This window comes from Excalfactoria chinensis, chromosome 11 (assembly GCF_039878825.1).
Source record: "Excalfactoria chinensis isolate bCotChi1 chromosome 11, bCotChi1.hap2, whole genome shotgun sequence".
NCBI lineage: Eukaryota > Metazoa > Chordata > Aves > Galliformes > Phasianidae > Excalfactoria > Excalfactoria chinensis.
The window spans coordinates 11,582,515-11,605,676 of NC_092835.1; the positions used below are offsets into that span (position 1 = coordinate 11,582,515).

The window sequence follows — 23,162 nt, forward strand, 5'->3', positions numbered from 1 at the left end:
CCACTGAAACAACGCTGCAGGGCTCGCTACGAGGCGCTGCACTTCACGACGAACCCGGTCCTTAACGAAAGCCGCGTTATCGCACGCACTCGACGTGCTCCGACTCACGGGGCGGTCGGGCCGCCGGTCCTACCCGGCCTGTGGAGCCCCGCAATCACGGACCGCTACGCAGCAGCGCCCGCCAGCCCGCCTCCCTCCCCCCACGACTCACCCGAAGGATGGAAGCCGGTTCGGAAGCCGGTCGGCGGCGCCGCCTTCAGGCGATCCACGCACCCCGGGGGTGTGACCGCCCGGGGCCGGGAGAGGAGGCGGAGGAGGGAAGAGGGGGGAGAAGGCCCCGCTCGTACAAAAGCCTCCGGGCGGAAGGGGCGAGTCCGTCGCGCGAGGTGGCAGCCATGCCCCCGAGGAAGGCCCCGGCCAAGCGGCGCAGCACCGACTCGGGCGTGGAGCGCGACCGCGGGGCCCTTTCTCAGGAGAAGAAGGATCAGCGCATCGCGCTCTTCCTCAGCGACTTCGACCAGCAGGGTAGGGCCGGCCGTCCCGCCCGGGCTCGCTGAGGCAGCGGTACCGGTCCTGCCCGCCCGCCAACAAGGGGCCCGGCCCGGGGCGACGCGCCGTGTCCCGCGAGGCGCGCGTCGGGCAGCCGAGGCTGCGGCGGGTCGCGGAACGGCGGGGCTGCGCGGGATGCACCGCTCCGCGAGGGGGCGCCATGGCGGGAGTCGGGGTCGGGGAGCGGGCGCGGGCCGGCGGGCTGGGATCGCCGCGGGTCGGGGCTGCTCTCGGAGGCGGGTAACGCGCGTGGCGATAAAGAGCCGTTCTGTTTCCAGCCAAGGAAAGCATCCGGGAAATGAAGAAAGAACTCGATTTGCTCTTGCAAATGGCTGAGAAAGCGTTCATGGTGGAACTGCTGAAGATGCCGACCGCCATCAGAAAGATGAGAAGGAAGGACTTGCTTAGTAAGTGCGTGTGAACGCAGCATTTAACACTGGTGAGCAAAGGGGCGCAGACATAAAATCAAACTGAAGACTCTGAGATCTGGAGTTGACTGTAAGCCTTTGCAAGAAGGCGTGTTTGATGCCTTCCTTGGAAACTGCTACCTAAAAGCACTGGCTTCCAGCAGCGCAGAGCTTTGCTTCTAATTCAGGCTGTGTTCTGTTTGGCTAAACTTACTGTTCTTCTACAGAGCAAACATACGGAACTGGCCCAGGCCCAAGATGTTTCTTTATCATTGCTTTGCACACTGGCTGTCCTAAAGGATTTGCTAGCTAAGCTGAACTATTTAGGCAGCTGCAATTCTGAATTACATGCTCATTTTCATACTCAGTAAGATAAGAACCTGCAGATAATAATGATGCAAGCAACAGTATGTAAACAAGCTATGCTTTCTTATGTCACAGATTTGCAAGAAGGGGAGGAAGTGGCCCTTGCTGCTGCAGCGGTGTGTATTCTTACCTTTATCACAGCTTACAGACCAGAAACTTTCCTTTCTGCTGTAAAGATTTCACACAAATGACTTTGTTTATCTGCCTGTTTAAATAGACATAAAAAGGCTAGACAGCCAGCCATGGTGCAATTATGAACATTACTTAAAGATGTATGGTCAGCTGCAGGGAGAAGTACAGCTGCTTCTGAAAAACAAACTGCTGTTCAGCCATTTCTGTCACTTTCTTCCACACCCTTTTGATTTATTGCTTTTTGTAAGATAGAATCTATTGAACATGAAATGTTGACTTGATCTTTTTGGATAAATGTCTTACAGACCGACTGTGCTCTAGAAGATGTACCAAACCCAAAAGTGACAAGGACCAACAGCAAAAAAGGCAAGCAGCTCTGTAATGTAGCTTTGCTCTTAAATTTTGTTGTGGTTTGAGCAGAATGTTTGCAAAGTGAACATTAAGCCTTGGGAATTTCAGAGGGAAGTGCATAACTAAAAGTACAAGGATCATGTGCTCTGCTGCTGTTCAAGTGCTCCAAAACACGAGATAAGAGTTCCTGCCCTTTAGATTTATCACTGGAAACAGAGAGGAGACAGATTTGAGAGACTTATCGGTGCTCTACAGTATAACAGATGAGCTCAGAGTGTTACAGATTATGCTTTGACTTCCTGTCCTCTAAGGCTTGTAAAGAATATAACGTCCATCTTTATAGTCCAAACTGTGCCATAAAAGTGACATTATCACTTAAATGTAGTTCTGTTTTATCTGGGAGTTAAAGGGTTATCTAGTGCCTTTGAACTATTTGATGTGTCACCTTGTCTGTGACAAACAGTTTGCTTTGAACTCTGTCCCAGGTGAGTGATCATCACACAGCAGAACTGGTATGTAACTATGGGTGGGTTAATCGCTGTCAAACAAAAGGGTTTGAAGTGGTTTATGCTCTTTGTGAGACTTCTTTCAATTGTATTTCTAGTTAAGGTAACTACAATTGTTGAATATGAAGATGCCAAGTATACATCTGCAAAGAAAATACCTAAAAAGGTAAGTGTATTCTAAATAAACAGTGTAAGAGATGAATCGGTTCTGACCTGCTGTGAACCCTGCTGTGTCCATTAGTCCTGTGCAATGCAGTACCTCAGCCAAACACTGTGTGCCAAGATGACTCAACCAGGACAAAAATTGTATGTGGAGCTGCAGGTCTTAATTACAGGAGGGCTACGTGTTGGAGAGGTGTATGTTAGGAAAGCTGTTGCTTATGTTTGTTCATACTGAAGTTCAGTACAGATTGACATCAGAAAACTTCAAGAAGTCTATTTGCAGTTTCTAAAACACATAAAACAGTAAAAAGCACGGGGTGCGTGGGGGTAACTTCTGTTTGAACAGGGAATTCTTACAGTATTTTTTTCCTCAAAGTAAATATCATATTTATCATTTTGCCTTAAAATGCCACTTCTGTTAATTGCAGTCTAATGCACGTTCTCAGGTATCCAAATCAAAGTCGCTGGTTTCATTGAGCTCTGGTTTAAATAGCAAGCTGCACAGTCTTTCAAGGTAAGCCTGACCTTTGATATATAACTTACTTAAACTGGTAAATCCTGCACAGAATTGCTCTTAAATAAAGCAGCTGAAATTTGAGCCTTATAAAAGCTCTGATTTAGATGCCTTCCATAACCTGTATCAGATGGACTGCGGCGATGTGAACCTTTAACAAAAAAGCTGACAGAAAGATGCAGTTCTCTCATCACTCACCAAATGGTGCACGGTTCTGAATGTTATCAGCACAGACTACCAAACATTGCTTCATGAAAGAGAGCACATAAGGGAAATGTCTTTGTTGCTTCTTATTATGGGTAATGAACTGTTGTGTAATAATTTTGCCCTTAGACGTAGCAGAAAGGAAGTTATCATTAGCAGTGAAACAGATGCTTGTGAAAACACCTTCGTGCTACTTATCGTATTTAAGCCTCACCATAAAATCTAGTTAATTAAAATAAAGGAATAAAAATCAGTGGGTATATCTGCATGAAGAAGCTTTCTGAGATGCTTCTGTTCCAGTGTACATACCTGAACCCACTGGTACTTATTTGGGTACATTCAAACTGTATTCAGAGAAAAGCAACTGAAATAATATCAGTGCTTAACACACCTAAAAGAGATAGAAGTCTTAGCCACATACAGTTATTTTCCTGAATTGGGATTTTTGAGTTTCTGTCTTGATGAAATCAAACTACAGGATGTTGCTGTGCCTGACAAGCTCAGGCTTTGAAGGCTGCATTTATTCAGGTGCAGTAACAGTGGGCCAAAATTATGCCTTTAGTCCTCAAAATATGAGTGGGAAAAGACAGGCAAGAGCAGAGCTAAATTCTGTCATCAGAATTTCAGTGAACCAGGTAAAAACCCAGAAATTTAAAACAAAGTCAAAAATGAAAAAGACTGTTCTCTGGATTCAGGTCAGCCATACGTAACAAATGTCCTGAGAGCTGAACTAGCAAAATGAAATCCTGCTGCAAAAGCAACTTCCCAAGATAACCTCTGTACATGGAAACAAAGCTGGGGATGATGCCTTAATTACCCCCACATCAGGTATTGCAGCTGTCCCTTGTCTACTAATGTGACTAAACCTTTGAATGCCCTGTCATGTCAGGTTCCAGCATAGTATAGAATCTATTTGAGTGCTTCTTCATTGTATATAAACTACATATGTTATAGAACACTTAAAACATTCTCTAATTCACCATCCATTTTCATCTAAGCTGGAGCTTTTACAATAGAAGTAGATGAGGAGGCAGTTAAAACAAATCACTACTTTAATTTTTTTAGGTCTGTTTACTCTTCCACAAGTGTAAATGAGGCTGTTAAGACTTTTGCCTCTGACTGCAGTGCCACAAATTTCAAAGCCACGCCAAAAGTGTCAAAAAGGTAAGGAGCACCAAGACACTGCATGTCAATCTAGATATAATGGGTCTTCATGGTCTGCCACCGAGCTTGGTAGTGAGGATGTGAACCAGTTGCACCTCCTGCTTTTAGCGTGGGTGTTAGCATATGTTTTCCTGGAGGTTCAGGTGCAGTGTCATAACTAAGCCAGTTTGTTTCTTTCCTTTTAAAAAAAAGAAAAACCTCAACAAACACCACTGGAGTCTAAATTCTACTCCCTTCCCCTCCTGTTTAAAGGTATAGTTTACAGTTGAAGTTCCATGTTACAGTTCAGGTGTCAGTTACCATTTTCCATAAGCAACAGTTGAGTTTTGGCAGAAGTCAGCACCTGAAATTTGTAAGGGTAGGGAGAAGAAGGAAGGGAAGGGTGTAAGATCCTGATAACTGACTGGGTTATGAAACCAACCTAACTTAGTTTGACTTATTGCAAATGTCAGAGGCTTAATTACATAGAGAATGTCTAAATTCTGTCTTAAAAAAAAAGGAATTCTATACATACAGTATTCCCTGTACCTCCAAGAGGTAGCAGCTTCAGAATGTCCTGCTATCTCCCTCTGAAGGGGACAGATACAGTGCAAGCCTTATCTTAAGCCCAGGGCACAGTTTCCTCTTTACAAAACTGTTCTGTCATGGTTCAGATCAGGGAGTTTTCTTGATACTGAGAAGTGCAAATGTCAGCCTGCTCACTGCCCTGTAACACAGGCATAAAAAGTTGCTGCAGTTTCAGTCAAAAAATATTACCTAGTAGTGCTAGTAGATGTTGCTGTTAGATTTCCTGCAGTCCTCTGGCAGCACTGGAAAAGTTAAACAAGACAGCCTTTAACTTTGGTATGTTTGCTACCATGTGTAGAAGCTTCATGCACAGAAAATCTGCAGAATATAGGATGGTAACGTTACAGTAACATTTTACTTGTATTCTAGTACCGGACTACAACAAGCTGTCTCAAGAACTGTACCTACCTGCGAAAGAGTTCAAGGCATGACACTAAGAAGCAAATCAGTACCCCAAAATAAAACAGTCCCATTTGTAAACATTCCCTTGGCTGATGGACAGGTATCAAACTCTTCCATTGAAAAAATAAATAAAATATTCTGAAATACTTACAGTAGTTCAACTGTGAATAGTCTAATACAGACAGCTCTTGCTGTCCTGTGTGAGCTGCTAAACAAAAGGAAGAACAATCAGTAATGTTTCATGGTGTAGTGGGGCAGCACCTGGTTTTCAGAGAAGCTGACAGCACAAATAAGAATGTTCAGAGTAGTTTTTAAAACTGTTTCTTTTCATGTTTTTAGACACTCTGTATGGCTGGTGGAGACCTCCGTAACATTGATGTTCAACTACTAAATCAAGATACAGTACAGCACATTCATAACCTAGCGGTAAGCTTAAACCAGGAGACCTGCATGTAAACTTACATGTAGACTTGTATTCCAACACATAGTCATACAGTTTCATGTGAGATAAATGTTCTGGGTGCTAATTCTAATTGTGCATCTCTTCTGAGGTTAAGACAAAGTTGGCTGGCAGAAGCTGGAAGGAGAAAGGGTGAGGGAGGAACAGGGAGGGGACAACTGCTGTACACAGATAAATGTGTAGAAGAGTACTTACAGAAACATGTATAGCTGCCTGGAAAAGAACAGAAGCATAAGCTTTCTCCTTCTAGATTGTCCAGTGTGCAAACTGGACTTTATCCCATTCACAAAAGCCTACAGAGTTACAGCTAAGCTTCAGTTCTTGTTAAGATTTGTTGTTCTTTGTCCATTTTTGAGTGAGAACTACTGTTAATTCTCTACTGTATAGTACATTAACTACATTACTTCTGATTCAAGGAAGTAAATTGATTTGAAGGAGAATAAAGCTAAACAGAACTCTGTAGCACATACTGCCTGATATTGCTAGAGTCAATCATACCCAGAGCTTCTGGATGAATCAATCAGTAGCAATAGGTATCCCTTATAGACAATGAGTGACGTTAATCAGGTAAGTCTTGCAGGTGCAAGTAATTGAATGTAGCTGGTCTAAATTAAGATAAAGGTGTGGAAGTCAAATTTTATAACAGCGTATCTGTCTGTGTTAGCAGAGGGCAGGGATGTACTTACTACATCTTCAGCATCTAGTCTTTCTTTTAAGCTCTGCTTGGTAGTTTGAACTAAAATGAATTTTCTTCATCCGTAGAGTGAGCTGACTGTATTATATGGAAAGGCTACCGCTAAATCAAGTTAACTGAACTGTCTTGTGACAACAGAATATTCATGACTGCTCTTCCTCCTCCAAAGTGTTCAGAGAATATCTACCATGTCTTAATAAAGCTGTGTACTGCTGAATAAATATTTTTTTTACATAAAAGCTTAAAATTTGATTTATGTATTACATTTTCCTTATTTCTGTAAAGGACACAAATGCCAAAGAAAACCATTTTACTTTCCCAACTTTGTACAAGCCTATAGCTGGCAGTTTAGCTCAGTTCACAGTAAAAGGAAAAATAATACCTTCATGTAGCAAACAAGATTTAAGGTCTAACTGCTATTTCTACACAACTAGAAGTAGGAAGCTTCTTAATATTATAGTTAACATTGTTCCTGGAATGCATGGAAGAATTATTACTTTACTACTGTTTGCTGTTAGTGTTCATGCTTGGTATTCCCCAATGGCTGTCTCTAGAGATTTTATTTAGGCCTTAAGCTGACATGCAAGTTTTTAAAATCAAGAGAACTTGAGATATTTCTGGTAACAGAGATATAAATCTAACACAGAAATGAACTAAATTATTTCCAGTCTGATGTTATGTAACTTGTAACTCAGATTTCCTCTGCTAGGAAAGGCTTTTGGTAACTTTATCAAGTAAAAGATGACCTTCATTGCTTAAGCTTTTCTTTAACTTGAGGATCCACCTGGCTTTTAGTCTGCTAGGAGTGATTTCAGTGTTTTCACTGCGATATGACAGCAGGGAAAATTTGCGCTTTACCTTTAAGCATATTTTAAGCAATTGTAGCTTCTAACAGCTTTTTCTTCTGTCTCCACAAACTTTAACCCTTATTTCAACTTTTTTTTAAGTCACAAGTTTCAACTGGGAAAGAGCACTTTCTAGACAGGGGATACAAAACTGGTCAAGAACATGAAGTTAAGCCTAACTTATTTAAGAATATTTTCACTTGATAATCAGAAAATAGATATGCTTTGTTTTTTTCCAAGTATCAGTATTAAGACTTCTATGAACCATTTGACATTTAGAAGTCAGTCATTATACTACCCAGTTACAACTAAGTTTATCTGAATTAACCTAAATTGATGTGAAACTCATTACCTTGATATCAGTTTTGATTCCTGAAGGCAAACTGGTATTTCAACATGAATGATTTAACTGTTCCCTCGCACACTATGCTATTGCATATACCATTGCAAGGCAGTACTGAAACCTGAATGTTTGATGACAGCATTCTGCAAATTCTGCAAAAAAGCATAATGTTGAATGTAGCTTTGAAAAACAGTACAATGCACAGCTGAAGGTAGTGCTGTCTATTACAGAATTAGCTCCTGTTTAATCAGGCCTGCTCTATTTGAAGTATCTCATTCATTTTAAGTGTGTGTGTGTGTGTGTGTGTGTGTGTGTGTGTGTGTAAGAAAGGCTGTTAAGAGCTAGGAAGTGTTTCTGGGCTCTGACACCGGCCAAACTCACAAGCTGTGCACTTCTTCAGTGATGCAGGACTTCTTAATCAACTGATATCTTTTATCACCAAGGTAGGAAGCACAGCAAAGACTCAGTAACTCTATATTACTACCTCTGACCTACATATCACAATGCACTGTTTACACACAACTAATGCTTCTTTCATTTTTTGTTGGACAAGCACAATGGTCTATTTAAAGTATCAGTTATAGTAAAGCAATAAAGTTTAGCAATAAACTGAACAACATTACTTACTGCAGTATTATATCACTTCCAAGTTCAGTACTGAAGTCAAGACTGTATAGGTTTCAAATTTATGGCTTCTACTACACTAAAACTCTGTACAAAAAGATATATAGAATAAAGGCAATTCTGGAAATATAGTCGGATTCTGCTGTCAGAAGCCTAAGTTAAATAAACAGATCATGATTAATTCATACAACACAATGATCAAATCTACATCCGCCCCCTTCAATATGCTAAGAAGTTACAGTGGATTCTTCCTCCTCCTCTCAATCCCCACTCCACCAAAAAAACAAAACCAAACACCCTGAGAAACACAAATTTAGGGTACATCCTCCACTTGTTTAGAGGTAAATCTGAATATTAGTACTTGAAAGCATTAGAAAAGTACATCAATTATTAAACACTACAGCTTGAGATGATGGACTTCTTGGTGACACACATCAGAAGGATCACTATGTAGCTATGACTTCATGCAAAGCCAACCTGAAGTTGTTTTTTTTTTAAAGTGAAAAACAAAGCTTCACCAGATGACTTGCACAGTATAAATCAATGCTGAAGTACCAGCCAAACTGTTTATTTTTGCTTCAGTTTAAAATCCACATTTAGCAATGCTCTTATGTCATCACCTACCCAAGTACACAGAAAGCTTTGGAGCATCTCCCACCTCACTCACGGATAAGAAGTCAACAACTACCTGACAAGCTATTAAAGTCACACTTGAGATTTATAAAGAAAAGAGTGTATTTCAATTTCTACTCAATGGGGGAGAGGAACTACACTATAACAAACTGGTGAACAGCAACTCATACACAGTTCTCTTAACACTTACAAAATAAGATAGCTCTACCTGATAACTATTTAAGGTCTTTTTTTTTTTTTTGCCAATTAAATGCATATAAAAAGGAATAGGACTGAAACTGGGAAAATAAAAGGTCTTAATTGTTAGGGAAAAAAAACCAAACTGAAACACTAATAAAATTGGCAACATTTAGTATGTTTTGAAGTCAAAAATATTTGTCGAGTACAACACTAACCTCCATCTCTTTACAAACTGCATTAATGCAATTGCAATTTGCCAGGCATGTTATTTCTAAGACACTTTGCATGGGATTTAATCATCTTCATTGCAAATGTTTGTAACTTCTTGATGGCAGTCTAAAATCTTTGTACTTTCTCTATAGAAAGGGGACATGGCTGTGGCCTTCCCCTACCTAAATAGCTGTATCGCTGCTCAAGAAAACATTTATACACAGCAGACAGTTCTTAAACTGCAAGCTGGTCTTAAAGCAGCTTCAGCCTCCCTGTGTTTTTAAGTGTCCACCTCTCTATAGTCAGTTGGTACACAATATGGTCAGAACCACTGCAAAAGTAAAAGTTACAAGGCAGAAAGAAATATTATACACCAACTGCTTTTATTTATTTCAGAAACCGTTCACAAGATGGTAGAAAAAACTTACAACCACTTCTAATTTAGTCTTCCATTGTTCCCAGTCAGCTCTAAACCCATTATGTGCAAAGCCCATTTACCATGCATCTAGATGACAGATACAGGCTATGAAATTCTTTATTCTACTTGTAGCAGCTTATGCAGGTGCAGCCAAATACCAAGCCTCAGGACAAATTGTACACAAACTTTACAATGTAGAATTTGAATTTAAAATATGAAACTTAAAATCTACACAAAACTGGTAAAAATCAAGCACAGATACGAGGACAAACTTAAAACCCATGTGAAAAGGAGTCTCGTCTTCCTTTCAAGTGCTTTATTCTGCTACACAGTCAAAATGAAGATGTAAGCTTTGTGGTTAGTTTAAATTACACTCTGTAGATACTATAGACCAATTTAAAAGTTACACATACAGCAATAGATGTCCATTGGTTCATCTGGATTACTTATACAATCCAGTTGGATTGTTGAAAACAAGTCAGGCAAAATTTGAAAGAAAAATCCTTGTGCAACTTTTTAGACAAATGTTTACTGATGGGCACACTGTACCCCAGGTCCATGATGGCTGCTTTCTTCATCAGAACTATCATTATAAGCTTCACGTCTCTGGCCACCACCTGAACCACGAGTGGTATCAAATTCTTGAAGATCTACCTCTTCTGCATCACCAATTACATTAGGAAATTCTGGTCTAGCAGGCAGAAGATCTTCAAGTTCCTGCCCCGAAAAAAGAAGTGCATTCAGTACCGTATCTCCAACTTCTACATATAGTGATGACTTTCCCCACAACTTCAAAACTCCTCCTCGGAGCAAGTTTGCTTTGGAAGCCTAAACTGGCATAAGCCCTGGAGTGCACAACTCATTTAAGAGTAACCAAAGTATCTGCATTAACTGGAAGACAAATTAACAAGGAAAAAGCTCCACACATTATCAAGCAATGTGCAACCAGTAAATGTAGTTGCACTCTGAAGACTTATTACATGGTCACAGGAAGATTCTTCCTCCTGTTCTCATCTACTTGAAATCCACACAGCTTTTAAAAACAGGTACCAGGAACCTATATTTCAATACATATTTACAAATCATGTGCTGCCTATAAACAGTGCTAACAGAACAATTTATTCAAACTTACGCATTGCAAAGCAAGAATGGGAAGCTAACACATAAGCACCTTGCATACACTGTCCAGTAAGACTATTGAATTCATGCTTGAAAGACTACTTACTGAAAGCTTCTCTGGGCTAATCCAGTTATTTTCAGGAAACTGAACGTCAAATTTAATGTAAAGATCCCCCTTCTCAAAAGGATTGCGATACTGTGGCATTCCTTCACCTCTGACTACACGGACACAGCCTGTAACAATAAGAAATAATCCGTAGAATGCTACTTTAGGAAAGTCTTGCCCTACCCAATTCTCTACCCAATTCTAGAGGTTCAGGTAAAAGCATGGTCAAAGGAGCCCTTATCTCCTCAAGCTTACCCTTACCTGGTTCAATTACTTTTCCAGGAGGATATTTAACCACAATTTGACGCCCATCGAGGTGCTTAAATGTGAACTGAAATCCACACAGTGCTTCAACAAGTCCTATCTTGTGTGTCATATGCAAATCATTCCCATCCCTTTGGAACACCTGAAAAACAGAAACAGGAGGTATCTTTTCTAATACTACAATCATACCCTCACAAGACTAATTATTTAGAGTTTATTTCTGTTCCTAAAGCTTCACGTCAGACCTACCAACATACTGTGGAAGTCTGTGCATTACAAACATGTCATACAAGATAATACAAACCATACAACATCCCAAAACAGAAGGTTCAAATTGCATAAAAGGTAGCCCATAAAGCAGTAGTGCTCCTTTACCCCAAGACCTTCCACAAAAATTTGGCTATAAACAAAAATTTCCGGACTGTTTGACACTACTTCCTCTACACCATGCTACAGAAATCACATTTTGGTTTCTCAGCATTTATTGTAGCTGCTCCTATCTCCTTCAGCTAAATACCTATGGGGCAGGGTTTTGATCAATTAGTCCACAGCTATCTTAAGAGATCTTTAAGCCACAGCACTTTGGATTTTTCATCAGAATACACATGAGTTTGTCTGCAGGTAGGCTGCCAAAAGCATTACTTCTTCCACCTCCTTTCCTACTTCAAAGGAGATTTTAAGAACAAAATCCCGATTGAGTATCAGTCTAGTTCTACTCAGTAGGACACAAGGTTTCAGCATTTTTCAGAATAGTTAATGCTGTAAAACCAAATAGAGTTCATTAGAAGACTGAGATAGAAATGATATCTACCATATGGATTTTCATGATGTTACGTGCATTTATTTTGTATGCATACACTGTTCTCCCTTATCAAAAACAAACCAAGAATCAAGTAACTACGATGTTGGGTTTCACGCAGTATTACAGTAGAAGAATAAGGCTATGCATAAGGCTATATGTAAGCCTTGACAAAATAGCAGTCCGCAGCACTGAAAAGCTTACGAATTATCAGATACTTAAAGCTGATAGTAACTCAAAAATGTGTACCTAACTCAGTTCTTTGAGGCAACAGAATGCTTTTTTTTTTTTTTGTATCATTCCATTTAACAGTGTTCTCCTTTGGAGTAAATCACAGAAAGTTTTTCTTATCCCTTCATAGTAATAACTGGGCTTTTTCAAATAAAACAATTTAAAAAGTAATCCCAACTTTCCCTTTCCCAACAGTGGCAAACACAGAAAGCACCATCTCTGTTTATTGCCATGTCACAAGACTTAAATAAAACCAACACTTTGCAGTTAGTGCTACAAGCAATGTAGACTGAAGTTAATATCTTGAACAGCTCCTCACAGTGACTAAATCTAGCAAAGTCATCATGAGCTTAATCGAGAAAGTTAACGTTCATTAGCATGAAGAAGCACCAAAATGTGCATGTCCTCTGGTCCTCACTTTCAAATCAAGTCTCACAAATAAAGTCATCTTTCTTGCTATAGCATTGCTACAGGTTATTCTTCATCTCTCCCAGAGGTGCAACTACATGAATTACTTCAAAGTGATTAGCCATTTACATCACTTAAATATTAAAAGATTATATTTTAAATGCAATTTGATATAAAATCAAAAGCATTACCTCATTCTCCTTTTCTTGGAGTAAGAGGACAATATCGCCTGGTTCCACACCTGGAGCTTGATCTGCTTCTCCACTGAATGTAATTCTTTGCCCATGTTTCATGCCTTTGTCTACATGGACTTCAAGTATTTTTACCTCTTTGATCACCTTTTTCCCTTCACATTTTTTACAGCGGTCTTTTTCATTAATTACTTCACCTAAAGACACAAGTTTTGAGTTCAGAGATTTACATGTAATTGTACACCATTCTGAAAGGGGAAACAAGCTGTTTTAAAGTAAGTTGAATAACATACACAACAGAACCAGTCATTTAGATGTTGCTTTACACATCTTGACAAGGACTAAGCCAGGCTCTATTTACTGTACTTGGGAGAAAAGGGAACACAAAGATATATGTATATGCAAGTTTCCAAGTCGTCCTTTCAGGAATCTTTAAAAGAAGATTTTGGACAAGGAAGACAAAACAAAAGATGAGGTTTGCAGCTTGCATTGCTCCTTAGGTCCAAACTGAACTCCAGTATCCTTACCATTCAACTTCTCTTTAAAATAAATTAAAAAAAAAAACAAAAACAAAAAAAAACAAAAAAAACCCCACCCACTTTTAAGTTCTTTATTATGTTGCAGAATAATCATTATAAACGAGAAGTAAACCTAAAACCAAACATAAGCATCCACTCTCTCTTAAAAGTTGCAATACTAATTTCAAACTACTAAACTGAATTTTGGAAACTTAGTTCTGTTCTGTTAACAACAGTGAAAGGAGGATTACTGAGGGAGTCCCATTTTGCAGTATTTTACCACAGCCCTGAAGTATTATAGAAACGCAGTCAGTAAAACTTGAGTTTTACATACACTGGGGAGAAGACAACTGGTCCAACTGACTTCATACAAGACAGAAATGATCTAAAATTGCCTGGCACATAAGATTCCACTTCTATACTGCTCTGACAGTGAATAATTTTTCACAGTTTGTCACCTCTAGCAACACAAGTATGTCCTCCAGCAAACTGAAGGATAATTATACAAAACAGCTTAAATTCTCTGTTCTACCCAGCTGAAATGATGTATTCGAATGGTGAAAACAAGATGTTCAGAAACATCATTTGTAAAATATTTCAATGAAATACAGCCCTTTGTAATTTCAGGTATTGTCATGAGCAAAGCTATCTAAAAGGCTGCATCACTGCTCTGCAAATTGCAGAAGATTCAGAAAGGATTCACATAAAGTACATATCGCATGATGGTCAAACAACCAATTCAGCAAAGTGTATCTTAGTAATTTCTTTTTAAGTCCAACTTCAGTTTTAACCTAAACCTGTCCTTAAAGAATAAGACTGAAGGGAAAAAAAAAAAAAAAAAAAAAAGGCTTTTAACTCTCCCCTCCCTAGATGTTGGTCTTTTTAATGGAAGAGTAAAAGCAACAAGTAAAATTCACAACTAAGTCTTTAAAAAACAAAACAAACAAACCACCACCATCAAGTAACATGAAAAAAACCACACAAACACCAGAATTAATCCCCATTACTCAAGTTTCCAGGTTGTTTTCCAGCACTCCAGACATTCAGTGGTGTTGCTGCTCTAATTAAAATGACTTCTCCACATTGGGACCAGACACCTAACTGACACACAGGGAAAAAACTCCTAGATGAGATGCCATTCACTGTATGACAGAAGCTACGGAGCAGTTCTTCCAAACACACAAGATAAATATTTACATATTTTTATTGCATATTTATAAGTGCACTGAGGAATACAGAAGAGCCGGCCTACCTTCTCCATTGCAGTCAGAGCATACAGACTGCATCTGCTGAACCATTCCAGGAGCCAGCTGTCTGATCATGATACGTACACCTCTACCCCGACAAGCATTACATTTCTGAACAGCTCCAGCCTTCCCTCCTTGACTAGAATAGAAAGCACCAGTTGCATTAAAACCAAGCCTTTCAGAAACATATGACAGAATATTTACAGCAGTAGGTTAACATGCCTGACTGCACTGCCAATGAGTCAGGTGTCCTTACTGGCAAACACACACACACAACCCCAATTAGTTCAAAGCCCATGAAATTACAATTAAACTATTTTCCAGTCTGAGTGACGACCCCAGTAAGTTAAATACCGATGAAGATCTGACATAGACAATGCTTCATTATATCATATATCAACAAAGCAACTAGAGAATTGAGAAGCAGAAACAAACTCACCCATTACATGCGCTACAAAGGACATTCTTGCTAAGTTGTAGTTTAGTTGTCTTTCCATTATATAAATCTTCTAAAGAGACTCTGCAAAACAAAGCGTTTTCTCCAGTGTTATCATTTAACAGTATCTTTTCTCCACATAATTAAAATATCTGCATAGGACAAGTAATAGAAAAACAGTTCTTCATAATGACTAAATCTGCTGTTAAAACAAGTTTTTTTTTTAAAAAGCACCACTGTGGCTTTTACAAGGAATCACTGAGAACTGTTCCATACATATGAAGACACAGACACAGCCCTGAACACCACTTAAGAGAAAAGCTATGATGTAACTGACAGAAACAAAAACAGATTAGTCAGACTTCTCCATAGGAAGCAAGCTAACATAGCACGTTATGTTTCATTACAGTCACATCTCATCTTTTAGTTTTCTTTTTCAAAGAGGTTCTACCAAGCAAGTGAGAAGCTCTGCTCTCTCTAGATCATCTTTGAGGCATTTATAGCATACATACACAAGAATATATACTTACTGCTATACTTTCCATTGGAAAACACAGGATACTGGGGGAGAGGAGGCAGAAAGAAGGACACTAACAGGTCCCAAGGCTATATGCTTCTTTACATTTGTTCATTTTTAGACACCCTTGAATACGCAAGCAAATTCTAATAACCTTTGTAAAGTGAGAGAAGTTGATGAACACAGCATTCCCCCAAGTTCATGTTACTGGACAGAATTTTCAATGTCAAGAATATTAAACTAGAAAAGGTTGCCTAGCATTAGCACAAACAAAACTAAAGAAATTCAGTAACACAGCATACAGTACTAGCTGCTAAACTAAGCAAGCAAATAGAAGCAACCAGACTCTGCATGGTTTGCCAACCATAGAAAAGATGCAGCCTTAAGGAAGTTTGAACAAAGCTGCCTAACATTAGTACCTCTGCTTTCCTAAGAGTCCAGCTATTATGCAATACTTGTTTATTTAATGCAATTTCAGATTAGAACTTCCAAACATAACTCAGAAGCAAAACCAAGAAAAAAACATTAACTAAGGCTTAGTTACAGGTTAGTAGTCAGACAAATCAAAGTATCAGATAACCTACATAATTAACTGTTCATTAAAAATAAGATAACTGCCTTCTGGACCATACATGAAAAAATACAGGTCTGAAAAGGAGGTGCAAACCTGAGGAGCACACCAAAATATAAGCTAGCAGAGAAGAATACTGATAAGGAAAACTTGAAAATGTATATTAATTTCAGCATTAAGATACTTACTTGAGAGGATGCATCATATCTTCTCCTCTTCTTCTACCATTACGACTTCTACTCTGACCACCCATGAAATTGAATAATCCACCACCAAAGATGTGGGAGAAAATATCGTCCATTCCACTGCTTCCACCACTACCTTCTCGAAGGCCCTGTTCTCCATATCTATCATATAACTCACGTTTCTCTGGATTTGACAATACTTCATAGGCAAAGCTTATTTCTTTGAACTAGAAGAAGGACAGAATCACATCAGTGCATGATAATTTGTAACTAAGGGAGAATTTTGCTACAGTTTCCTGCTCAGCATGAACACCTGAGGAGGACAGTACACAACATAACCTTTTCCACCCCATCTTTCTACTAAGAGAGGAAGGCAGACTTAGGATAAAGATGTAATACAACTATGCCTAAAACATGACATTTTATTGCAGATATCCAATGACTTGCTTTTTGGGCCTAGCAAAAGACAATCTTACTAACAAGTAAAAAAATGCACATTATTGCAGTAGTCAACAGGCAAAAACAAGTTACATACATGACAGATTGTCAGACTTATCAGGCACTTAAAAAGTTGCTCAATTGTTCTCCTGTTTTAAAATGCACTTGTCAGTCCACAAAACAAATCTCATCTTTTCATAGTCATCCCTGTTCTCTTGCAAGAAATCATGAGAATTCCTGGTAGGGATAATCAACTGAGGCAACTTAATTAACATTTTTTTTTAATTGCTGCGAGTACAATATCTGATCTAAATTTCTCATATACGCAATATGTTTTACACTGAACATATTTTCAAGTCCCTCCACAAATACGTTTTTCCACCATGTCCGCATACTTTTCTTTCTGATAAGTATGGGCCCAGAAAACAGATTATCCATCTTTTTCAAATATACATGGAACTAGATGTCAGCGCCAGGTGACTCTGGCAGATGAAGTAATTCTTTTAGCATTGCCTTCTCAACCAATTAGACTTAACTGCTGTATTCTGTTATGAAGTATACTCTGAGATTGGAAAGAAGTAGAGAAAACATTGTTCCCTCTCATAGTTCTTACTGGTTTTGAACATCTGCAACACCAGACCCCCCAACAGTACTATTGAGACCCTTAGATGCTATTGAAACAGCAAACTACAGGAGTTTAAATGAAAAAATATAAAAGCAAGTCTTACTTTGTCACCCGCATTTGGATTCTTATCAGGATGGTATTCCTTGGCCAGCTTTCTGTAAGCCTGGTTGAAAGAAATATAAAATTAGTTCCAATTTCATGTCATCTGTACTTCTCTGAGAAACTCAAGTAGCCTTCCAGGAAGAAAGAAAATCCTAACAAAAATGAGAAAATGAATGTTTTGAAATCAGTCATGCATCAATGGTGTATATAATTCTGATTTTACTACATCACCTCAAACACAGCAAGACATTAACAACAAAATGGCTGCCTCAGCTTTTCATTCAACTCTATCAGTCACTAATCCAAGAAAAATCTTTTTTTTTCCCCCTTTACCTACCAACAATGAAACATTCAATCTCATGCTAAACTAAGTACGAGTTACCTATGCAGAACAATCACCACTTTTACTTCATTGTTCCAAAACAGCAGACAGAATTGGTCACAAAGATTTTTAAGTATGCTTTTTTTGACCAGTGCTTTGGTTCTTAGGACCATGACCTTTTCTATAGCAGTACTCCATCACTTTTGTTCCTAGCTTAGAGTATCAAAGCAAGTCACAAAACTTTATACTATTTGATTATTTGACCATAACTTCTCCCTCACCCCACCTCAACTTTTCCTAATAGTCCCTTTATTGTTAAAAGAAATGACTCAAGTGACATCTGAGTAGAGCTGAGCATCTAAATTCTGTCTTTGGAACCACAGCTCTAAGAGAGCTTTACGTTTGGTAAAATTCCTTTTCTTCATCTGCAGTTACCAGCCTTTACTGTCTAACTACTCTGAGCTTAAAAAAGTTAATAAAACAAAGCAGAACATTGATGTCAGAAGCAAAATTTACTACAATACACTAAGAGTAAAGAGAAAAAGTCAGTAGTACAAATTACCCATCAATAACAAGGCTAAATCTTTCACAAACTTGAACATTCTGTAATAAAAACATTTTTTCCTTATATTTTAAGCACTAAAATAAAGGAAAAATTAGACTGAAAATCTACATATAATCTTATCAAGGATTCTGTGTGGTGGTGGCTAAAGGGAAGAGCTCATGTCTTCTCCTGTAGCAGCACAGCAGCTCATAGAAATCCTTAAGATCATGGCCCCAGAGCAAGCAATCTCTTTTTAATTAACAAGAAATAGACTGAAAATCAAGGCTACATGAACACCTACAATAGCATTAATATAGGTTAGTTTAACTAACCATTGGTTAAAGGCTGTTTTCCTCCTGCTTCTTGGTGAAGCCATTATCCATTTCTCTACACCTGCTTTTCTCTGCTTTCATATCTGATATTTTAATATCTGATTAATGAAGCATCCACGTGACCTCTCAGTGAGGATAAGAGGGACAGACCGAGTGCTACAGGCAGTTGGAACATTCCATGACAAGTGTAACATATAGCAACGAATACAGAACAGCAGAGGTCACTGAGAATGTTGGAAGTTCTTCATTTATATGGGTGAGAAAACACCCTTAAGTGACTTTAGTAAGGCAAAAAATAGTTCCTGATGGTGCTCACCAGCCTCCTACCACCTTTCACTAACACTATTTCAACACTGCTACTGCCTATCCCTGCACAAATTCAGCTACCATGTGCATGCTGGGTAACGTGGTTGTTCATGGCAGCACCACCCATCAGCGGAAGCAGGTCACTGCTAGTAAACTTGCCTGTTAATTTTCCTCCCTCCCATACAAACGGTGGTAAATTTCTTTTTTTTTTTTCTTTTTTTTTTTTTTTGGAGGGGAAAAAAAAAGTAGTTCACACCCTCCGTAACGAAACGCCTTTGGTACGTTGTTGTACCGATGACCTGCTCCAAGTTTTCTCCTCGCCTCTTTATTACCTCGCTTTGGTGTTCCCCGCCTGGCAGGGACCGAACTCGAGCAAACCGAAACCCCGCCGGGCCCACACGTGGGGCAGACAATGGGGCGGCCGCAGCCCTGCGCTGCTTCACGCCGAACCCCTCCCATCGCCAGCCGCGCTAAGGCGCGTAGAGCCGCAGAAGGCGGAGGCCGCCCACGGCCATCGCGGAGATCTCAGATCGCCGTGCCGGGCCGCGGCGCGTGTAGTAGAGCCCGGCTCCCCCGCGCTCCCGCCCTTCCCCGCCGCTCGAGGCCCGCCCAAGGCCTAGCCGGCTCCGCTGCCGCCCGCCCGCAGGCGAGGTGCGGACGGCCCCTCTGCGCGGCCTGCGCGCTCCCGCCGGGCCGAGGCGGCACCGGGTGCTTCTCCCTTCCCGCTCGCAAACTCAGGCCTCGCGGTGAGACCCTGCGCGGCCCCGTCGCCTTCAGGCCGTGCCTCCCCACCCCCCCCAGGCCCGGCCCGAGCCCGGCCCGCTCGCCTCCCGCCGGCCCTCACCCGCCGCCCCGCGGGGCCCCGTCCGGCTCCCGGCCCGCCCCCGCCCCGCGGCGCTACCGCCCGCCATCCCCGGGCGCCGGCTGCCGCTCCTCCGCCGCACCTTCTTGAGCTCGTTGTCGGAGGCTCCGGGCGGCACGCCCAGGATGTCGTACAGCTTCGTGTCGGCCACGTTCGCCATGGCGGCAGCGGGCGGCAGTCGCGGGCCGGAGCGGGCCGAGGGGCGGCGAGGGCGAGACCGGGAGCAGGACGAACGCCGCGGCGACGTCACGCGCAGACGCCGCTGCGTCACCACGCCGCGACGCGGGAGAAGCCCGCCCCCCTTCGCCCTTCGGGCCGAGGCCACGCCCCCTCGGCCCACTTCGGGCTGCTGACCCAGTTCCCCCGCGGGGCGGTGGGGGGCGCTACGCGCCGGGAACTCGCGCTGCTGCTCGTGGCGGCCGCGCGCCGTGGGCGGGAAGGGGCGAGCGGAGCTGCGGAGCGTTCCGTGTGGAAACTGCGGCTCCGGCTTTTCCCGCCTCTCTGTAGTGACTGTGTACGCACCTCTCCGCAGGTGGCCGTGCCTTGTTCCCGAGGCACAGAGCGCCTCCTGCTGTCAGACAGCAACCGATTCTTCAGGGTGTATTACCGAGGCTTCGGTGGTTATAAATAACATGGACACCCATCTGCTCTCTATTTTTCGTGTTTTGCTCTGCTTATGGGATCTTAAATAAGGCATCAGTTGCTATGCTAGGCCTGAAGCGATGCAGAGAAGTGAGTTGTGCTGGAGTGGTGCTGAGGCCACGGCAAGGCACTGCTTATAGGCAGCAAATAAAAATCCTACTTGTGCCTAATTAGAGCCTCGGCCCTGAAGCCTGGTCAGGAGTGTGGCTCCTCCAGCCTTTCCTCATACCGTACTCCTGGTCATCAGCCCCTCTTCAGGCAGCGACTGCTGGAAGCCTCTGGAACCTGGGGCAGGCGCTTGGCAGAGGGAAGGATGGGGCCAGTTCTATGCAGAGCCCTCCACAGCCAAGCAGCCACGCCTGGAGCGTCTGGGATGAGGTGAGCAGTGCTGGGACCTGAGGAAAGTCTGCCAGGAGCTGATTAGAGACTTGGCCGGCATGAAAGTGCAGAAAGGGTACTTTGAAATGATTCATGTATTTAAGGTGCAGAAATTTGAATAGGCCTTTTGCCTGAGGGGAGCAGAACGAAGCACTTCAAGGCTTCTTTCCTCCTCATTTGGAGAACAACTTCATCTCTTCGCCTCAGCTTGTGACTGCAGTGGCTGCGTTGGGAAGAGCCATCTGCTGGTGCCTTTTCTGCTCATTAGGCTGATATTTACAGAGCCCTGAATTCCATCACTGTGTTTACGAAGCCTGGCATAATCTGGCTTAGTACATCATAGTAATACTTGCTGCGGTATTGTAGGTGTGGCAAAGACTTCAAAGGGAAATGGGGATTAATACTGGAGGGAGAAAAGCAGTGTTAGGGCAGAAAACAGCTACCGGGACAACAACCACATGGACTGTAATTATCATCTGGCTCAGATGTAGAGATGAAGAAAGAAAAAAACTCATTGGGAGAGATAAGTCTCTTCAGTATTTTAGAGTGTCTGCACAGCCTTCAGTAATTCTGTGGTTTAACATATGCAGCCGGCACTAGTAAGGCTTCAATGTTCAGCTTACCTGTGTCTTGCACTACTTGAATTTATTTTGGCAAGTCTGCATTTAGACTTGTCAGCTACTCTACAAACTGTCTGGCATGCGTACCTGCCCCGGTGATTTTGCATTGCACTCACTGATTCATGTGCTTCTAGAAATTACTTTTTTGTCATACGGCATTTTCTTATTAGTGGGCAGTCAGGTAGGAAGAGAAGTTATGAGGATGCAGGGAAGCACTTTGCAGATCTGGAGTACAACATAATCAGTACGACTGGTACCAACAGTATTTAAAATGCCATGGAGTAATATGCATTTGTGTCTTTGCATTTAAAAACAAAGCGAAATGTCAGCAGCTGGAGATCAGAAGAGCAAACTCAGCTCAACCCAGCAGGTGCTATGCTTCTACCAACTGTTTATGAGTTGTATTGACAGAACCTGTTAGGCACATAGCTGAAATATTGTCCCTCACTTCTTTTTGTTAGCACTTGTGTATTGTCTTTGTTCTCTTTTGTGTGGTTGTTCTTTTTTGTTTGTTTGTTTCAGTTCCTTTATCATTCTCCTCCACTTGGCTTATTCGCATAGTTTCTAATGTTAGGTAAATTCACACAATGTGATGAAAAGACAGAGAATGTTAAAACTGTGGCAGTTGCTGTATGAGGTTTTGCTTTAAATAGTCTGCACAGTTATCAGCACTGCAACGTTTTGTTCTGGCTTTACACAGGCTCTAAAAGGGATCATTCACACTTGGTTTGTATTTCAGGTCCTTATGCATTCTTTATATGGAACAAGTTGAATTTCTTTGGTTGAAGCATTTTATAATGCTTTAGAAATCAAATAAGAATTGTTCATGATTATCACTGAAGAATTAGAGAGATCAGCCTTACCTTAACATTAAACAAAAATGTCACACACCCCCCCCCCCAACAATTTATGAAGATATTTTGTGCGTTTAACATAGTCCTTTTGTCTTTCTTCCTAGTCACTTGAGTATGTAAGTAGGCATTCTTGACTTCTGTTTAAAGACTAGTACTATACAATCAAATTTAAATAATAATAGTGACGTGTTCTGTTTAAGTACTCCTGAAGAATAAATACTGCGATCATACACTGAAAACTATGGAGCCTACTTGGCCTTTTCTTCAAATATATTTTTTATTTCAGCTCTGATCTGATTAGGCAGTTGGTATATTGTGCACGTTGTCTCATTTCTACAAATTTTCCACTTTGGGGGAGGGAAAAAAAAAAAAAAAAAAAAAAAAAGCCATTCAAGAACATAAGTTGAAACTTCCAGATAATGTTCTTTCTAAGATCCAGTAACTGTGGATCTCTTTATTATTTCTTTATTATTGTTTAAATTACTGAGCAATTCCCAGCTTTCTTCTTGATCTAGTAGTAGATCTCAGTGTTGCTGGAAATTGGGCTAGGCAGGACATTTTAAATAAGATTTGTATTTGGAAAAAGTACTTCCATTTATTAGAATGTATTTTGCATGTAACAGCTGAGATGTAAGGCACTCGACATAATCAGAATTGGCCTTGCCAATTATTGTTATTTTTAATGATGCTATCTGATACGTGTGTTACACTTGCACTCACTGTTTTTATATAATATTAATTTTTGTTTTGTTTTTCCCAGCATGCAGCAGTCCCTGTGCTATTCAACACACAGTGAACATCTGAGCTGTAAGTA

General features: G+C 41.0%; 2 protein-coding genes across 2 annotated transcripts; one reads left to right on the forward strand and one right to left on the reverse strand.

The window, feature by feature from the left end:
• Nucleotides 1–199: 199 nt before the first annotated feature.
• On the forward strand, nucleotides 200–6,720 carry LOC140257084 (borealin-2-like). The gene is made up of 10 exons (XM_072346086.1): nucleotides 200–525; nucleotides 828–956; nucleotides 1,398–1,438; nucleotides 1,760–1,820; nucleotides 2,410–2,477; nucleotides 2,920–2,987; nucleotides 4,257–4,355; nucleotides 5,292–5,424; nucleotides 5,664–5,750; nucleotides 6,547–6,720. The coding sequence occupies exons 1-10, from the start codon at nucleotides 219–221 to the stop codon at nucleotides 6,592–6,594; spliced, it is 1,041 nt and encodes a 346-aa protein (XP_072202187.1). The 5' UTR covers nucleotides 200–218; the 3' UTR covers nucleotides 6,595–6,720.
• A 2,957-nt stretch (nucleotides 6,721–9,677) lies between these two features.
• DNAJA2 (DnaJ heat shock protein family (Hsp40) member A2) lies at nucleotides 9,678–20,130 on the reverse strand. Its single transcript, XM_072346593.1, has 9 exons — nucleotides 19,937–20,130; nucleotides 17,490–17,549; nucleotides 16,327–16,550; nucleotides 15,054–15,134; nucleotides 14,620–14,753; nucleotides 12,850–13,046; nucleotides 11,218–11,362; nucleotides 10,957–11,084; nucleotides 9,678–10,448 (listed from the first exon to the last, which is right to left on the reverse strand). Exons 1-9 carry the CDS (start codon nucleotides 20,012–20,014, stop codon nucleotides 10,260–10,262), a joined length of 1,236 nt encoding a protein of 411 aa, XP_072202694.1. The 5' UTR covers nucleotides 20,015–20,130; the 3' UTR covers nucleotides 9,678–10,259.
• Between the last annotated feature and the right edge of the window lie 3,032 nt (nucleotides 20,131–23,162).